The sequence below is a fragment of the Acartia tonsa genome, chromosome 3, assembly GCF_053477335.1.
Source record: "Acartia tonsa isolate MP-2025a chromosome 3, ASM5347733v1, whole genome shotgun sequence".
Classification (NCBI taxonomy): domain Eukaryota; kingdom Metazoa; phylum Arthropoda; class Copepoda; order Calanoida; family Acartiidae; genus Acartia; species Acartia tonsa.
In genome coordinates this window covers 7489673-7510212 of record NC_137262.1, presented here as the reverse complement: position 1 = coordinate 7510212, position 20540 = coordinate 7489673, and the positions used below count along the sequence as shown (strand labels likewise).

Here is a 20540-nt window from a genome sequence, read left to right as displayed (position 1 = left end):
GTATGTGGGAACAATGACTGCCCGGTACCCTATAAACAAAGATCCAGTGAAACCAGTATCTTCCAAAGATGCTGCACCTGTCCCCAAAGAAATTCCTGATATTATTGTGGACCCTAATTCAAAAAGGAAATACGAGAGAGGAAGATTTTTAGGAAAGGTAAATAATAGATATTAATTTACCAATACCAAATAATTTTTATTTTTAGACACCAATAAGCTCCGTCACCTAGAAGTTTTAAATTGCATGGGACTTTAATTTTTTCCATGTTTAGGGTGGATTTGCAAAATGTTACGAACTGAGGAACCCGAACACTGGAGAGGTATTAGCCGGCAAAATTGTTCCCAAATCAATGCTCACAAAAACTCAACAGAAAGAGAAAATGACACAGGTACAATGATTTAGATTGTAGGGTGGATGGGTGCAAATTAAATAAATGTTATTCTAAGGGACTGACAATGCGTGGATCTGGCAGTACTTCTTTTGCTTAGTTTTAATTATTTAAATAATTGCTTTAATATTTTATCTTATTTCTTTTGTTTATAGGAAATCAAGATTCACAAATCAGTCAAGCACAACAATATAGTCAAGCTCTTTTCATACTTTGAAGATTCAAATTTTGTGTAAGTATACCTACCTACTTAGAAATTATTTTTGCCATTCTAAACTTTTCTCGGATGTATATTCTGCAAAGTTTACCCTTTTAAAGGGGGGTAAAAAAAAATACGTGGTGGGGAGGAAAAAAATACGTGGTTGGGGTAAAAAAAATTAATAAAATATTTTTTTTATATTTCTAGCAGGGGAAGAAATGAATTTTCTGCAGAATGTACACTCCTGACTTCTTTTTATTTGCCTGTAGCATAAAAAAACTTCTAAAATATCACTCTGAAAATTAGTTATTTTTTTTATATAAATTAATATTTAGATATGTAGTGTTGGAGTTGTGCAGAAAGAAATCTTTGATGGAGTTACACAAGAGAAGGCAAGCAATCACAGAACCAGAGACAAGATACTTTATGAAACAGGTTTGTTAAGCTTCAATATTTGGACTGCCTGTACTTTCTTTTGTTTGGGCCTATATTGGGCGTCTTTATCAATAATAAAAAGTAGCTTGATGTCCGTCCATCTGAAGCTTAAGATCTCTGATTCTACTCTTCAGGGTATAAACCTATTGGTCCTGTGGTGGATTTAAGCTATTATCTTGGGGGGTGGGACATCCCCAACCCATTATAAAAAAGGAAATATCCCCCTCCTCAAAAAAAATGGGGGGAGAGAATGGTTCGCAGCACCCATTTTTTTTTAAAACTACCCCATGTGGCAAAGCCCTTAGGGCAACGCCGCTAGAATATATAAATCTTTCTTTGAGTTTATGTCGTTGATAGAATCAGTTTGTCCACAAGTAAATTTTTTGTTTAGATTTTGTTGGGATGTTTGTACCTTCACGAGAACAATATTATCCACAGAGATCTGAAGCTAGGAAATATTTTCCTGAATGATGACCTGGAGATTAAGCTGGGTGACTTTGGTCTGGCCACTATGGTAGAGTACAATGGAGAAAAGAAGAAAACTTTGTGTGGTACACCTAACTACATTGCTCCAGAGGTAATATTTATTTCATTTGTTTTTGACTTATTGTTTTTTTTTATATTTTAGTTTATTTCTTTTCTAATCATGAACCACAATAATAGATTTATTACCCTCAGATGGTTGGTTAATTAAACACAATCAGTTAAACTTTTAAAGAAATTTACACTTGTCTATTAATTTTTAATTGCTATTTTTTATTATAATACAAGCGATTCTATTTTTGGACGTTCTATAATTGCCTAATCTAGGCTTTATCTTAGGAAATCTAATATATGTAGCTGACATACAAATATAACTGCCCTTTAGTTCGTACCAATGTGGGATTATTTTTACTCTGTATGCATGTGAACTAGATTAATTAAGTTTATTTTAGGTTTTGGGAAAGAAAGGTCACAGTTTCGAGGTAGATGTTTGGTCCCTTGGATGTATTCTCTATACACTGCTAGTTGGAAAGCCTCCTTTTGAAACACAGTCATTAAAAGATACATACAGTAGGCAAGTCTTATCTTTCTTTTTATTAGGACTTTGAAAAAAAAAAGTTTCTAGTGTTCGTCCTCACCAATTCAATTATGTAATTGCATCTACTCACATTATTTGTCCGTATGTTTGTCGGTCATGCTCCAAAAGACAAAATCCTTATATTGTTGGGGAAATGTGATTGTTTAATTGCTATTTTAGACAGACCGCTGTAATTTTCAATAAAGATTCCTAATATTTATACGGATCTGCTCTGTATTTTTTGTCAGTCTGTTTGTCGGTCATACTTAAAAAGACAAAAAACCTCATTTCAGCTTTCATCTTAGTTTCCATGAAAACTATTCTTGTTAAATATTAATTTATTAATAGTTTATTTTTTTTGTTAGAATTAAGAGAAACGAGTACCATATTCCATCCAAGATTGGTCCTCTTGCACGCAACCTGATCACTAGGCTGTTACAACATGATCCCACAAAGAGACCAACTGTCGCACAAATCTTGCAGGTAAAGTTTTTCATTCATTTTTCTCTTATTCATTCGAAACTGATTAATATCCGGTGGATTAGAGCCGGTTCTCATCCATGTCTAGTCTATGAGAAGAAAAAAAAACTAAGTCTTATTATATCCAGTTTTCCACGAATATAAAAATGTACAATTATAAGATTAAACCATTTTTTTTAGCCCGTGCCTTCGACATCTTGGAAATAGTAAACTGGTTTTAATTTTTTAATTGTACATTTTGTATATACTACGATGCGAGAAAACTATTCTTCAATATTTTTTTTATTATCTAAACCTATTAATAAAATTAATATAATCAAAACTAGTATTAACATTTTATTATTTAGGATGACTTCATGACCATGGGTTACATGCCAAGTAAGCTGCCTGCCTCTGTGTTGACAATGGCTCCAAGATTTGATACTAAACTGAACGCCAGTCTTATTGCAAGACGCGTGCCTCTTACAGAATACAACCAGGTAGTTTTTCTTAAATTTATTTACGGGGGTGTTATATTCTGCACAAGATTCATTTTTTCCCCTGCTGCAAAATTTTAAGTATTTTTCCCCTCTTAGTTTTTTTTTCAAGCAAGGAAGGGTTTCCCCCTTGTGGAAAAAAATTCTGAGCTCTTTGTTTTTTTTTATATTATCCCTCCTCCCGCACACTTTAGTTTTTTCACCAAGGAGGGGGGGAAATAGAAAAAAAATATTTCATTTTCATTTTTTTTCCCCCCAACAACATATTTTTAATGATTTTTACACCCCTTTTAGTAGGGTTAATTTTGCAGAATATACACCCCTGTTTTATTTTCAATTACTATTCTATTAACGAGGAATTCTATAAGACATAAGTTATAAAACTGGGCAGTGGGGGGGGGGGGAGAAATAAAAATGATAAATTTTGCAGCATGGAAAAAAATAAATTTATTGCAGCATATACATCCCTGAATAGAAACCGAATTATTTTCAAGTTTGAAAATGCTCAATTCTACGTTTTAGCAGGGCAACCAGTTGGCACCGCCTTCCGTTCCCCAGAAGCGTGATACTCTCAAGTCTTCAGACACCGGTGATTGTCATCTTGGAGAACTGTACGAGATGTTGCATAATCTGTTGGGTAGCAAACCAAATGAGAGGCCGCTCATTCAGGAGGAAGAGGCTGAAGATCCAAAGGTTTGTCAGCATATTGTGTACTCTATAATTTACCCTGTTTTATGTCGGATTCATAGCTCCAATTGTTAAATATAGGAATACATAATATTTTGCAACAAAAGCTTTTGATATTTGTATTGTATTTCCAGAAAGTTGTCTTAACCTAGAAAATATCCTAAATTACATGATTATTTGATTCAGTAATAAAAAAATGTTATTAACGTTATGATCTGTTCATTGACAAACCTCGTTCCCTTAACTACCTAATTAAAGGAATTTATACAAACGTGTATGTGACTTAATTTTTTTATTTTATTTTAGTCTCAACCTATTGTATGGGTGTCAAGATGGGTGGATTACAGCGACAAGTACGGATTTGGATACAGTCTCAACGATGACAGCAAGGGTGTTGTCTTCAATGATGTCACTAAGCTAGTTCTTTTGGCTGATGGACACAATATCCATTACATAGATTATGAAGGTATCATCAAAAAAAAAATTTTACTCTTATATTGAAAGCTCTGTAAACTTGTTAAGTACAAAACCTACCAATTTCTAATCCAATTTGATAGCTTTTGTTTATTTTTTTTTTATTTTTTAAAATTATTCTTAAGGTGGCGAGCACTACTATACTTTGACAGAATACCCTGAAGCCATCGAGAAGAAAGTGAAGCTCTTGAATTATTTCAAGAATTACATGAACGAACATTTGCTGAAGGCAGGTGCTGATATGTCGGTAAGTGGACTTTTTAAATTATATTAGTTCCTGGATTATGATGTTGTATTAGTAAGTTTGTGCTTTCAACTTGTGGAGATTTAACTAAATAATTAATCTTTTACTTATTAAATTCTTAATAAATACTGTTTTATTTTTATATTTCTATTCTAATGTTTAGGTTCAAAATGAAGATGTTATGTCCCGTATTCCTTGTCTGAAGACCTGGTTTAGAACCTCCAGAGCTGTGGTTATGCATCTCAGCAATGGTACCATACAGATCAACTTTTTCAAGGTAAATTCAGATTTTCTTTCATTGCATGGCTAAATTAAGTCTTGGCAAATAAAGAAGGTTGTATCAATGGGTTGATTTTTGAAGCCTTTTAAAATACTGCAAGAATCCGGAATCCGCCAAAAATAAGAATCTGAATCCAGCCCAAAAATTCGATGGATTGCCATCACTAATTTTAAATTTAAGCTATCTTACAGAATCAGCACTTCATTATTTATGCCAGGTCATAATTTTTAACACATAACCAATGTAACTTTTTGTTTAGGATCACACGAAGATTATCCTGTGTCCTCTATTGGGAGCTGTCACCTATATTGACAAGGACAAGAAGAGTAGAACATTTAGATTTGATCTCATCTCAAAGTATGGCTGCACCGTTGATTTGTTGTCTAGGCTCACATATGCCTACGAAAAGGTAAACTTTTTTTCTTCTCTCAATTGACCTATACCTTATTAAATGAGATCTTTTTGTCAATACAGCTATCTTAAGTAGAGTATGTCTTAATGTTACTACTCTACTTTTGCTGGTCAACAGTCTAATCAGTTTTTTTTGTGATCATGTTACTTTTCAAAATTGACCCTGCTCAGGGGGGGGGGGGGAATAAAAAATAAGTGGCTGGAGAGGAAAAAAATGTAAAAATAAGAAAACTGAAAACATTTTTTCCATTTCCCCTCCCCCCCTCCCTCCTTGGTGAAAAAACTAAAAAAATGTGTGGTAGGAGGGATAGAATAAATAAAACATAGAGTTCTTTAAATATTTTTCCATTTTCAGTAGGGGGTACTTGGTGAGAAAAAACTAGGGGGGGGGGGGGGGAATAAAAAAATCTTGTGCAGAATATACACCCCTGTAAAATTGGGTTATGTATTTTTGTTCTTGGCAATTCTTCCATACAGACTAAGGATTGGCTACACTGTATACGAGAATTAAAACAGTTCAGCCATCATAGTACTTCTATATAAGGATTACTTTAGATTGCTAAAATAATTTCTATAATTTAGATTGACACGATGTTGAAGTGCAAATCTGCAGCAAAGAAGAAATAGTCCAACTCATCATATCATCCACACACACATCTGCACTTCATTTCTGTAATTTTCTATTTTTCTGTATGTATTGTCAGATTCTTGCATTCTGGGCAATTGTAACTCCTGATTTATTAGTTTTTAAAGTTAGTTTATATCTTTGAAGGTAACTAGCTTGAAAAGCAAATTTTTACTACTTGTACAAAATCTTTGTTATTAAAACATCGAGCATTTTTAGTTCTTATTTGTGATTACTTACAGCTTTCTTATGATCTCAAATAGGAATTTCACAGTAATTCATATCTTTGTTGAACTGAACTATTTTGATCAAAACTTCTCTATGAAAGAATAATTTAAACCGTAAATTCTTCCATTCTGTGTTATACTGTACACTACTGTACCTTATTATTCTATTATATTACGCTTATAAAAGTACCTAATAAAAGGCTAGATATTATACCTAGCGAAAACTGATAAATTTGAATACGCTTAAATTCTTTGGATTTGTGATTTTTAATTTTTGTTTTATGAAATACACTTAAAAGGGCATATTTTTATTGGATTACACTGTACCTTAAATTCATTAAGACTGTTAGAAAATTATATTTTGATACTAAATTGACAGTAATAAAAATATAAAAAAAATTCTTTTTTGTACTATGTAATTTATGCAATCTTATATTAAATACATTTTGACTCTACTAGTATGTTATTTATTTTGTAATAGTTTTTTAATTCAACTGTAACCGAAAATTGACCTTACCGATAGGTGTAAAAGTTTTATGACGAGAATTTATAAACAATGATGATAACCTCCATAAGTAGCGAAGCCCAAAAAATATGAATGCAGCGTGGCCTCATTTTTCAGTATATTGAAAATGTTCAGTAAGTAAATACTGAACGTTCAGTATTTGGAAATTTTGCTTAAATAAGATTGTTTTTCAAGTAGTTGATGTCAAATTTTTTCTGCGCTTCGCGCCTTACTTTACTTTCTTTTATGTTTAACAGTATTTTTTTTCAGATATTTTGTCTAATTTTGATTTTGCTTCCAGGTGGATTCTGGACAGGTAAAAAACAAATAAAGTTAGAACAAAAGTTACTACTTTGATGGTATGAACTGATTTGAAAATTTTGGATCAGAGTCCAGGTACTGCAGCCCTCCAGGTAGATCCTGGAGAAGTAAAAATATTTTACTTTTTGACTATCCACGAATGAGAGCAAGTGATTCTAACAGGCTGGCCACAAACCTGCTATTTCCACTATTTTTGCATGCTATGCATACTATTCCAAAAAATTATGCTATTTCCACTTTTGTCCAAAACTGCATACTATTTCCACTATTTTCCAAAAACTGCATACCTACTATTTGCCACAATTAATTTATATGCGAGATAAATCTTCAATTTTTAGGTAATTAAAACGAACTGATTTTTTTAGATCATGAAAAGAAAGCGAAGTATCGGGTTTTATCGCATTTTCACAGTATCTTTTATCCTATTTGTAGCCCCTGCGGGGGGCTCTAACACTTAGGGGCAATCATTATCACTTACCTAACCTAAAATAAGTTATCAAATGCTACTGTGAAAATACGGCAAACTCGCTACTTTGTTTTCAACTTTTTTAGAAATGTTTCCAGAAGAAAGTAGTTCTTCAGATTGTTGTACCTTTTTTGAAAGTTATTGGTATTTCCACATTCAATGTAAAGATATCTTCTTTAAAATTTTAATAATTAAATACTTTTATAATTAAATGATCCTATAGGTAACTGAGGTTTATGATCTCTAAACTAATATAAATCCTCTGTTTTTAGGTCCTTTTTCACATAACAATTTTAAACGGCTGTAATTTTGAAGCTAGAAGACCAATTTTTTCAGAAAATGCTTTTGTGTGTGTAAATTTTATGTTAGGAGTCTCAAGACATAAATTTCAGCAGCGGAAGCTGTACTTAGCAGCTGCCAGCCGGGGCTCGGCAGGAAAACGACGGTGGATATTTATGAAATTTTAATACCTACCTCATGTGGACATGTTGGAAAAGATTAAGTTTAAAATTAAAAGTCAAAAATTTCGGTCAAAGGATCCTTTTAAACATTCTGGAAACCTGGAGGATCAGGACGTGCAGGATCAAACCTGGAACCTTAAATTGTTGCCTAATTATACATATATATATATGATATTTTAGTATTTTGGTAACATAAAATGCTTTCTTAAACTCAAATATTTTTACTCTTTACCTGAATGATCCTGCCAGGTTTGCTGGCATCCTGTGCCCGCTAGGAATAAGATATTTTTAAAATCTTATTCTCACTTAAGTGTCATACCCAAACCCATTATTTAAGTCACTAGTTGCCTGTTAGATCAAGGGGGGGGGGTTCTCAGGAACCAAATTTATGAACCTTGCAGATTTTTTGGACTTAAGCTTTTATGGGTAAATTAACATTTAGTTAGATGTCACCCCACTTCCACTCCCCCTAGCCCCGCGGGGGTTAAAAAAAAGCCTTTAAATGAACCTAACCTTAACTATCTCATAAACCATTTGATCATGAGAGCAGATTTTTTTGGACTTAAGCTATCAGAGGTATAGTTTAAGCAAGAAGCAACTCAAGCAACCTCAGTTTTCTCTAAAACCACTTAATAAACCGTGCAGATATTTTGGACTTAAGCTTTTATTAGTGCAGACCAACTTTTAGTTTAAAAGTCATTCTCCCCCCTAGCCCTCCGGGGCTCAATAAGACCCCAAAATGAACCTGACCTTAATTATCCCTAACCATTTAATCATTAAAGCATATTTTTTCAATTTAAGTTATCAGAGGCATGAGTTATAATTTTAGGAAGAAGCAACACCTTAGCCACAATCCCCCTAGCACTCTGGGACTTTATGAAACCCTAAAAATTGACCAAACCTTTTTTTCTCTTGGATCACATTTGAACCGTGCAGATATTTTTTAACTTAAACAATGTGTATAAAATAACTTTTAAGTTTAGAAGTCATTCCCCCTGACCCCCCCCCCCCCCTATGCCTCCAGCCTTTTAGGGCTTTTTAAAACCCTAAAAATGATCTGGAATCCCTTAATTTACCAACTTTATCAACCAACTTTTAGCCTAGAAGTCAATTTGATGCCCCCTCCCTCCTAGCCCTCCGTGGCTCAAAAAGACCTTAAGATTAACCTAACCATAGTTAGGTATCTCTTTAACCATTCGATCATCAGAGCATTTTTTTTTTGGACTAAAGCTGTCTGAGGCATGAGCTATAGTTTATGCAAGAATCAACACCTGAAGACCCTTCTTCCTCCCCTGCCTGCATTTTAAGTCATTAAGTTGATTTTAAATGCACATTATTGTGTTTAAAATGCATGCTATTTAATACTATTTTGTTTTAAATGCATGCTATTTCATACTATTTTATGGAATTTGTACATACTATTGCATACTATTCACTTTTTTTCTGCATACTATTTTATGCTATTTTGAAAAAAAGTCTGTGGCCACCCTGTTCTAAGCACCTTCCAGCATTGATTCTAAATGTTTTTTTTTGTTGAATATACTAGGGTAATGTTTTCAGCAAGGTTTTATATGAAAATAACTTTGAAATGTTAAGCATTTTTGGACGAAATATCATCAATTGTTTTATTGAGTTCAAACTGTTATGAAATAAAAGCAGGGTATCGGAGCCGTATAATTTTGATGCGGCTTCGCGGAGCCGTATATGGAAATCCGGCTCCTACCTTAAAATTAATATATCATTTTTATTCATTATTGAATTTGATAAAATAAAATAAATAATATAAAATATTTTGCTTTTATTTGATCAAAGCTATATAAAAGTAGAAGGATGTGTGTCTATTTGTTAAGTAACGATAGTTTTTCAGTTTATTATATGGAAATAGACCGTTGCCAGATTGTAATATTACTTTTTAAAAAAAATTTTAGTTAGTCTGGAGCCGGAGCCGTTTTTAACGAAAAATACGGCTCCGACTCCACCAAAAATGTTGCTGCTCCCGGCTCCGAAACCTTGCATAAAATTAAACTTTTTCACTGAAAAATGTTATCTAATAAAAAAGGATGGTACCTTGTACACAGTGCGTTTGAAGGTGCTTTGACTTTTGTGGCAGAACCTAAATTGGGACTTATTGCATTTCATTACTCTAGGTTAGGTAACTTGTTTAACTTTTCAATAAAATCTAAAATGCAGCCGTTTTTGAGAAAATTAGATTTAAAAATTTCAAGTTCAATTTTCATCCACTAGGAGTTGCCGCATAATCATGACAAGAAAAGATGTCCCAATTTAGGTTCTGACACAAAAGTCAAAGCACCTTCATACGCACTGTGTGTAATGTTGTAAACAGTTTTATCACTGTACTTCCGTAATTTACAGCATTTGATTATGTTTTGGCGTGTTATTTAAGAGGGGGGGCGGATGTGCCACTTTTTGAAACCAAAAGTAAAACGGGCATGATCTCAGCCCATAAAAGAGTTACAGCTCTAAAATTCGGCACAGCAGTTTCTTTTGTGGAGAACAATATGGAACTGTGAAGAAACGGCGGCGGAACCGCCGCTCCCGCCGAATTTATAAAAATTATGAGAGAAAATATTTAATCTCAGATGATTGAGAACTGTCTAATTTGGCGAAAAAAAGCAAACAAAATTACGGCAGGAAACAGCGGTTTTAGGTGGGAGCGGTGATTCCGCCGCCGTTACTTCACAGTTCCATATTGTTCTCCTCAAAAGCAACTGCTGTGCCTAATTTTAGAGCTGTAACTCTTTAATGGAATATGATCATGCACGTTTTACTTTTGGTTTCTAAAAGTGGCACATCTGCGCGCCTCCCCCCTTTGAAATTTTAAAATCAATAAAACAATTGGTGATAATTCGTTAAAAATGCGTAACATTTCAAGTTTTGTTAAACTGTTTTTAACCTATTTTTGAATGGGGGTCAAAAATATACAAGAACACCTATAGAATCAGACTGCAGAGCCCAAATTTGAATTAAGTCCCCAATAAACTTTTTTTGGGGGATTTAAAAATTAATTTTTAGTGTTGCTGTAATCATAATGACCGGAGCAAAAGCTCTTTTTTTACTTCGGGTAATTTTGTGGCTTACAGAACATTTTTATATAATTCACTTTATATTGATACAATAAAAAAAACATTACTCTGTTCATTGGAAATAATTTTTTTTCCAAAACAATTAATTTCATTGAAAAATCTAACATTTACAATAAAACAAATAATTCTGAAATCTAACCAATAAGAAGACTTGTTTTATTTCAATTCCTAACAATTCAAAAAAAGAGTGTTTTCACAAAGTGACTTATTTCCAATGTAGTTAAATAATTTTTATTTAATTAAAATGAAAAGAATGAAAACCATACACATGAAAGATACATTCTTTTTAAAATTATTTTAAAAAATAAGTTTGAATAATCTTATTTTATAACGCATTTGTATATGTGACAAAAATAAATTTGTTGTATTGCATAAACATTTGTTGTCATTTAACCCTTTACAGCCATTTTTATGTTTTTAAAATAAGTGAGAGAACACAAACATGTTAATGTTAATTCGTTGATATATTATAAAGAATTAACTTTTTAGTGAATTTTTATAGTAAAATCATAAGGCCTAATTTTACTCTATACCGGAATACAATATTTATGAAGCAAAACACTCTAAAAGCTATGAATTTTACCCAAATAAAAAAAAACCTTTTGCTTTGGTCAAAATGATCACGGCAACAGTAAAAATTAATATTTAAATCCCCCCAAAAAAGTTTATTGGGGATTTTATTCAAATTTAGGCTCTGCAGTCTGATTCTACTGGTGTCATAGTATATTTTTTATATACGTTTTAAAAATAGGTTAAAAACAGTTTAATAGAAAACCATGGTGAAACTTAAATTTTACCATTAAAGTTAGAATAAAATGTATCTAACAAAAGTTGATATTTTATGGATGGTGTACACTAATTTGAAGAAAATTTTGAAATCTGGCTCCATTTTAGGTACTGCAGGCCTCCAGGTTGATTCTGGACAGGTAAAAATAAAACTTCGAGTTACAAGAAAATTTATTTATTAAAAGTTTCTACTTTATGGATGGTAAGAACTACCTAATTAAAAGAAATTTTTTTAATTGGGCTTCAGGTTCAGGTACTGCAGGCCTCCAGGTAGATCCTTGACAGGTAAAAACTGGAAATTTTTACTATTTAAGTTAGAACAAAACTTATTTTACAAAAGTTGCTATTTTATGGATGGTATGAACTAATTTGATGACAATTTTGAAATCGGACTCTAGGTTCAGGTACTGCAGGTCTCCAGGTTGATTCTATCTCATTTTCTGCTTAATTGGCACAAGAAAATCTAAGAGATAAAACTAAAAGATCTTTAAAATATCCTCCTAGTTATAAGGCTATGATAGATTTAAAATTTTGCAATGAGGAATTATATTTTAAAAATATTCAGTATTTGTATTTTTTTGTTCAGTATTTCAGTATTTTTTCTTATTTTAGGATTCAGTATTTCATTTTTTTTGTTCAGTATCAGTATTTTTTTGGTTATGGCCACGCAGTGAATGGATAACTGAAGAAACTTAAATATAGACGAGTGTCATAAAAAAAATTTAAACTTGATAATTTCGAAAACTTAAAAAACCCAGGAATCTATGTATCTAGCACCACAATTATTAGACAAATCTTGATGATACTATTTCAACTAAATAGAAAATTTGTGGAGTAAACTTGATTACAAAAATTCCATTTCGTTCTGAACGTAGTATGATATGTCTTTTGATGTGTTAAGATAGATATCTGGCCTATGTGTATACATTTATTAGTAGCTACTCTATAATTCCAAATGTCCATAATTAATGAATTGGGGAAATTGTGATTTTCTTGGCTCTTATTCAAGATCGACAGCTGAAATTTTTCGTGAAGATTAGTATGCTATATGCCCATATAATCTGTACATTGTTTTGTCCATCTGTCAGTTATTTGGAGTGCTAGATTGATTCCTAGATTTTAAAGTTTTCTTGAATTTTCGCAACTCCTTTTCAAGATGGGCTGAAATTTTCAGGGATTAATTTATTTTACATTCTACATATTTTCAATAAGTTTCATTACGATTTGTTTATTAATTGCATTGCTAGATCGATTTCTAGATTTTTAAGGTTGCGTGATTTCTCTATTTTATCAAGTTTAATGATTATTGTATGACATTGCTCTATAGTACATTTTTTCCAGATATCCATTCATAATTTATGAGCTTCGCTACTTATGGATGTTGTCATCCTTGTTTGAAAAATGGTTTGCTAGGATTTCTTCCAAGTTTGACGGATTATGGGGCCAGTTTGACCATCTAGATCTCTTGTTACTAACACTAATCAGTCATGTTTCTGTTTATTGGGTAAAAACGGTTATTTTGGGAATTAGCCTAGTTATCTAACCATGTATTAACGACACCATACTTTTCCGCCATTCTTATCAAGCATTGCTATCATACTGAAATACAAACATAAATTTTATAAGACCAAAACTAAAACCTCATCTGGAAAGGATAATATGCATGAAATACAAATGATTCAGGGTGTTTCAAGAGAAATGTCTTTTTTAAAAGCTTAATTATGCATAGAAAATAAAAGAATTATATGAAATGCTTTATATATTTAGAAAACCTGTTCTTATCCATTTATGTTTTAAATATTTAATAACGATTATTTCAACAAAATATGCCGTAAAAACCGGTTTTTCCAAAGGCCTTATTTTTGAAGATTTATGGATTTAAAGGTTTTGGAAAAAATGCACACATTTTTAAAATTCGAATTGCACAGCTTGTATTAACCCATTAGTGCCGAACCGGGTTTTAAAGCCCGGTTCCAGAAAATCACAAAAATAACCGGTTTCCAGCTTCATAATTGCATCATTCTCAGTATGAATCCCACCTCTACTACCCTGGTTTTCATTTCCCCCTGGAGCAGGCAGTTTTGCTTACTTCCGTTTGCCGGTATAGCTCAACAAAATTTGAAAACTACGAAAATTTTGGTGGATTCAAAATACCCCTTCTAACTTTTTTGTTTTTATAGTAAAGTCGCTGATTTTTTCGTGAAATCTAAAGTTTATTGACAAGTACATCTATTTGTGAATTCGTTTTATTCAAATTATTATTTTTTATATGATATTTTTATCGTTTTTTTTACGCCCTATTATGACCCGGTTCGGCATGGCCATAAATGCCCGACAGTTTTAAAACCTGGCTCGGCTTTGGTTTTATTACCCGGTTTTAACTTTTCAACCATTAAATATGATTTATTATTCTTGAGCCACCCTAATAAGTATACCCTAGTAATCTATATATGTGTCCTCCAATTTTTGTATGCTCTTTTTCTGATATGTATCACCCAATTTTTATGTTCTTTTTTTGTAGTGTGTGTGTTTTAATACTTCGACAAACGGGCTTTTTTAACCGAAAAGGGTGGTACCTATAGCCAAAACACTAAATGTGATATAAATCGTTTCGTATATTACTTGTAGCTCTATAGATTACATGAGGTTATGTAGTTTTCAATTACGGATCGTATCGTAGTATTAGAAACTGTTCATCTCACTTTGGACGTTCAAAAATTATATTTTTCATTTTTTTGTCGAAAAAACCGGGTTTTTACTACAAAACCGGGTATTAATACTGAGGGAAACCGCCCAAAACGGGTCCAAATGCCTGTTGGGCATTTATGGCCATGCGGAACCGGTTTTTTTTTGCAACTTTCCTGTGAAAGCCACTAGAGCATAACAAAAAAATTGGAATTCCGTTTTGACCATTATAAAGCTTACCTGAGATTTTCAGCTCGATCGGCCCATAAAAGTGGCGCCGGCACTAATGGGTTAATAGTAGAAAAATGTTATGCATACCGTTAGAATCGTCATAAGCTCAAGTTTTTGGAAATATGAGGACCATTCTTGTGCTATGTATAGTATAGGGGCTAAATGGTAAAATGATCCAACTCAATTTAAACTTTTCATACTTTTTCTCATATTTTTCAACGTAGCTCCTAAACTTCAAATAGCACAAAAATAGTACTTATATTTCCAAAAATAGAGTTAATGACGATTCTAACAGTATGCATAACATTTTTCTACCATTAATACAAGCCGCGCAATTTAAATTTTAAAAATGTGTATATTTTTCCCTCAACCTTTTAACCAAAAAATCTTCAAAATAAGGCCTTTGGAAAAACTGGTTTTTACGGCATATTTTGTTGAAATAATCATTTTAAATATTCAAAACATAAATGGACCAGAACAGGTTTTCTAAATATATAAAGCATTTCATATAATTCTTTTATTTTCTATGCATAATTAAGTTTTTAAAAAAGACATTTCTCTTGAAACACCCTGTATAAATGCAGATGACATGGGCAACCAGTTGGCACCACCTTCAGTTCCCCATCATCATCATCATCATCATCATCATCATCATCATCGGGCTTCCAGCTCCGTCAGAGCTCCGCCTCCTTCAGTTCCTCAGAAGCGTGATACTCTCAAGTCTTCAGACACCGGTGATTGTCATCTTGGAGACCTGTACAAGATGTTGCATAATCTGTTGGGTAGCAAACCAAATGAGAGGCCGCTCATTCAGGAGGAAGAGGCAGAAGATCCAAAGGTTTGTCAGCATATTGTGTACTCTATAATTTACCCTGTATTATGTCGGACTCATAGCTCGAATGGTTAGATAAGGGAATACATAATAGCTTTTTGTTAGATTTAGGGAAAATAGACTTACCAAGGATTATTCATGCAAAATTTCAGATCAAAATTCGAATTCTAAATGCCATTTTAACTGTTTTTAACCTATTTTTAAAACGTACAGGGTGAGTCAGAAAAAACTGAGTTTTCCGATTTTCTGATACAACAAGTAGGAATATGGAAAAAACAATTATAGGTTCTTGTTCTCTATAAAAATATACATTAAACTTAGAAAAGGTGTTTTTGAATATCTCTGAAAACAACGGCGACTTTTAGAGCATAAAGTTTTCAAAAAGTGTGTGTGATGACTTTTTCGGCCATTATTTTGTACTTTTTAGGTAGATTTATGAATAATAAAAAATGTCTACCATTCTAAAAAGATAAACAAACATATTTTTTGATTATTAAAATTTGTATTCAACATATTGTAAATATTTAACATCTTAAAAATACAATTTATTTAAATTAAATTATCACATTATGAATCAAACGTTTTGTTGTAATCTATTGTTAAGAGTTAATGCTCCATGACCGGAAAACCAGCATATGACCCGAAATATTTCATCTTGTTACCTAAATTCCTACCCCCTCCCCCTGAATTTCCTCTATATTTGGTGCAAGACTGGATTTAATCTCCAAAATCTCCGCCCCCTTTTGACAAATTATAGTTGTGTGTTATAATCCATCATAATAACTTCATTTAAATAGGGTAGGGTTTCTAAAAGGCATTTTCATTTCAAAAATTCAAACCTTGATAACTTTTTTATCTTAAGAGATTTTTTTGTCAAATAAAAAGGTTTTTTTTTCTTTTTACTATAAGCTACATTATTATAGAAGATTCTTTTAAACCACATGCATCACAATCAAGAAATATGAAAAAATGACAAATTGCAGTATTCTAAAAATGCTTTTGTGAGGCGCCAAAAAGCATTTCACCTTTAAAACTCATTAAAGTACTTTTCTTAGACCTTTTTCTAAATAAATATTGAAATTTTAAGATTTTTTTATACAAAATAGATGAGTTATTTTAATTTTTCTTGATCAACATTTTTCACACAAGGCATTTTTTGACACCATACACCTATCATAGAGGCCGCATTTTTAGAGATAATGAAAAACACCTTTTACAAGTTTGATGTGCTTTTGTACAGAGAACAAGGATATATAATTATTTTTTCTGTATTCCTTTTGGTTGTTTCTGAAAATCGAAAAACTCAGTTTTTTCTGACTCACCCTGTATATAAAAAATATATACTATGACACCAGTAGAATCAGACTGCAGAGCCTAAATTTGAATTAAGTCCCCAATAAACTTTTTTGGGGGGATTTAAATATTAATTTTTACTGTTGCCGTGGTCATTTTGACCAGAGCAAAAGGTCTTTTTTTATTTGGCTAAAATTCGTAGCTTTTAGAGTGTTTTGCTTCATAAATATTGTATTCTGGTATAGAGTAAAATTAGGCCTTATGATTTTACTATAAAAATTCACCAAAAAGTTAATTCTTTATAATATATCAATGAATTAACATTAACATGTTTGTGTTCTATCACTTATTTAATCATTTAATTTAATATAACATAAAAAATGGCTTTAAAGGGTTAAATGACAACAAATGTTTATGCAATACAACAAATTTATTTTTGTCACATATACAAATGTGATATAAAATAAGATTATTCAAACTTATTTTTTAAAATAATTTTAAAAAGAATGTATCTTTTATGTGTATGGTTTTCATTCTTTTCATTTTAATTAAATAAAAATTATTTAACTACATTGGAAATAAGTCACTTTGTGAAAACACTCTTTTTTTTGAATTGTAAAGAATTGAAATAAAACAATACTTCTTATTGGTTAGACTTCAGAATTATTTGTTTTATTGTAAATGTTAGATTTTTCAATAAAATTAATTGTTTTGGGAAAAAAATTATTCCCAATGAACAGAGTAACGTTTTTTTATTGTATCAATATAAAGTGAATTATATAAAAATGTTCTGTAAGCCACAATATTACCCGAAGTAAAAAAAGAGCTTTTGCTCCGGTCAAAATGACTACAGCAACACTAAAAATTAATTTTTAAATCCCCCAAAAAAAGTTTATTGGGGACTTAATTCAAATTTGGGCTCTGCAGTCTGATTCTATAGGTGTCTTAGTATATTTTTGACCCCCCATTCAAAAATAGGTTAAAAACAGTTTAATCATTGATTACGAGATGGTTGCATTAAACCCCCCCCTTAAGGGAATTTATACAAACGTGTATGTGACTGATTTTTTTATTTTATTTTAGTCTCAACCTATTGTATGGGTGTCAAGATGGGTGGATTACAGCGACAAGTACGGATTTGGATACAGTCTCAACGATGACAGCAAGGGTGTTGTCTTCAATGATGTCACTAAGCTAGTTCTTTTGGCTGATGGACACAATATTCATTATATTGATTATAAAGGTATAATCAAAATTTATTTTTTTACTCTTGCATTGAAAGCTCCGTAAACTTGTTAGGTACCAAACCTACCAATTTCTAATCCAATTTAATAGCTTTTGTTTTTTTTTCTTATTCTTTAAAAATTATTTTTAAGGTGGCGAGCACTACTATACTTTGACAGAATACCCTGAAGCCATCGAGAAGAAAGTGAAGCTCTTGAATTATTTCAAGGATTACATGAACGAACATTTGCTGAAGGCTGGTGCTGATAAGTCGGTAAGTGGATTTTTTAAATTATATTAGTTCCTGGTTTATGATGTATTAGTAAGTTTGTTCTTTCAACTTGTGGAGATTTAACTAAATAATCTTCTACTTATTTAATTCTTAATAAATATTGTTTTGTATTTTTCTATTTCTGTTCTAATGTTTAGGTTCAAAATGAAGATGTTAATGCCCGTATTCCTTGTCTGAAGACCTGGTTTAGAACCTCCAGGGCTGTGGTTATGCATCTCAGCAATGGTACCATACAGATCAACTTTTTCAAGGTAAGTTCAGCTTTTCTTTCATTGCATGGCTAAAATGAGTCTTGACAAATAAAGAAGGTTGTATCAATGGGTTGATTTTTTTTATTATAAATTTTAAGACTTTGAAGTATTAAGAACTGGGTATGTTAATAAGGTGCGTTCTTTGAGGCACATTATTCGGATGACCAATCGCATCTTATCATAAACAGCTTTCCGCGGATATATAGTGTACAATCATAAGATTAAAACCAGTTTATTTTTAGCCCCGAGGTGCTGAAGGCACTGTCTAAAAAAACTGGTTTTAATCTTATGATAGTACAGTTTTATATTCGTAGAAAATGGATATAATACGATGCTAGACATATTTTTTTCGTATGGCTGAGAACCGGTTCCTATCCACCGGATTCGAATGAATACGATAATAGTTATTTATCGTATCTTGTTATAGACAGGTTTCCGAGGAAATTTTAATTTAATTGAGAGGCCGAGGGAAACAAATTTTTCTATTCTAAATTTAACCTATCTTACAAAATCAACACTTCATAATTTATGCCAGGTCATAATTTTTAACACATAACCATTGAAGCTTTTTGTTTAGGATTACACGAAGATTATCCTGTGTCCTCTATTGGGTGCTGTCACCTATATTGACAAGGACAAGAAGAGTAGAACATTTAGATTTGATCTCATCTCTAAGTATGGCTGCACTGTTGATTTGTTGTCTAGGCTCACATATGCCTACGAACAGGTAAACTGTTTTTTCTTCTCTCAATTGACCTATACCTTGAGATCTTTTTACCAATACAGCTATCTTAAGTAAGAGTATGTCTTTATGTTACTTCTATACTTTTGCTGATCAACAGTCCAATCAGTTTTCTTGTGATCCTGTTACTTGAGTACAAGGAAGAGGATCAACATTTTGTAAGTGAATAAATAAAATTGGGTTAGGTATTTTTGTTCTTGGCAATTCTTCCATATAGACTAAGGATTGGCTACACTGTATAGGAGAATTAAAACGGTTCAGCCATCCTGTTACTTTTATATAAGGATTACTATAGATTGCTAAAATAATTTCTATAATTTAGATTGACACGATGTTGAAGTGCAAATCTGCAGCAAAGAAGAAATAGTCCAACTCATCATATCATCCACACACACATCTGCACTTCATTTCTGTAATTTTCTATTTTTCTGTATGTATTGTCAGATTCTTGCATTCTGGGCAATTGTAACTCCTGATTTATTAGTTTTTAAAGTTAGTTTATATCTTTGAAGGTAACTAGCTTGAAAAGCAAAATTTTACTACTTGTACAAAATCTTTGTTATTAAAACATCGAGCATTTTTAGTTCTTATTTGTGATTACTTACAGCTTTCTTATGATCTCAAATAGGAATTTCACAGTAATTCATATCTTTGTTGAACTGAACTATTTTGATCAAAACTTCTCTATGAAAGAATAATTTAAACCGTAAATTCTTCCATTCTGTGTTATACTGTACACTACTGTACCTTATTATTCTATTATATTACGCTTATAAAAGTACCTAATAAAAGGCTAGATATTATACCTAGCGAAAACTGATAAATTTGAATACGCTTAAATTCTTTGGATTTGTGATTTTTAATTTTTGTTTTATAAAATACACTTTAAAGGGCATATTTTTATTGGATTACACTGTACCTTAAATTCATTAAGACTGTTAGAAAATTATATTTTGATACTAAATTGACAGTAATAAAAATATAAAAAAATTCTTTTTTGTACTATGTAATTTATGCAATCTTATATTAAATACATTTTGACTCTACTAGTATGTTATTTATTTTGTAATAGTTTTTTAATTCAACTGTAACCGAAAATTGACCTTACCGATAGGTGTAAAAGTTTTATGACGAGAATTTATAAACAATGATGATAACCTCCATAAGTAGCGAAGCCCATAAAATATGAATGCAGCGTGGCTTCATTTTTCAGTATATTGAAAATGTTCAGTATTTGTAAATTTGGGATTCCGTATTTTAAGTAAATACTGAACGTTCAGTATTTGGAAATTTTGCTTAAATAAGATGGCTTTTCAAGTAGTTGATGTCAAATTTTTTCTGCGCTTCGCGCCTTACTTTA

General features: G+C 31.7%; 2 protein-coding genes across 3 annotated transcripts; both read left to right on the top strand.

The window, feature by feature from the left end:
• Positions 1-13: 13 nt before the first annotated feature.
• On the top strand, positions 14-6442 carry polo (Serine/threonine-protein kinase polo). Of its 2 annotated transcripts, none has more exons than XM_080152493.1 (14): positions 14-157; positions 273-389; positions 545-621; positions 924-1023; positions 1415-1600; positions 1959-2080; positions 2449-2566; positions 2911-3042; positions 3565-3732; positions 4033-4192; positions 4326-4447; positions 4608-4721; positions 4984-5133; positions 5718-6442. In XM_080152493.1, exons 1-14 carry the CDS (start codon positions 14-16, stop codon positions 5760-5762), a joined length of 1755 nt encoding a protein of 584 aa, XP_080008619.1. In that variant the 3' UTR covers positions 5763-6442. The 2 variants fall into 2 exon arrangements, with proteins under 2 accessions (XP_080008619.1, XP_080008618.1); XM_080152492.1 differs by having other exon boundaries at positions 3562-3732.
• Positions 6443-6759: 317 nt separating this feature from the next.
• Positions 6760-20226, top strand: LOC145313207 (serine/threonine-protein kinase PLK1-like). The gene is made up of 7 exons (XM_080152500.1): positions 6760-6808; positions 15131-15384; positions 17755-17914; positions 18048-18169; positions 18325-18438; positions 19016-19165; positions 19503-20226. Exons 2-7 carry the CDS (start codon positions 15136-15138, stop codon positions 19545-19547), a joined length of 840 nt encoding a protein of 279 aa, XP_080008626.1. The 5' UTR covers positions 6760-6808; positions 15131-15135; the 3' UTR covers positions 19548-20226.
• The last annotated feature ends 314 nt before the right edge of the window (positions 20227-20540 follow it).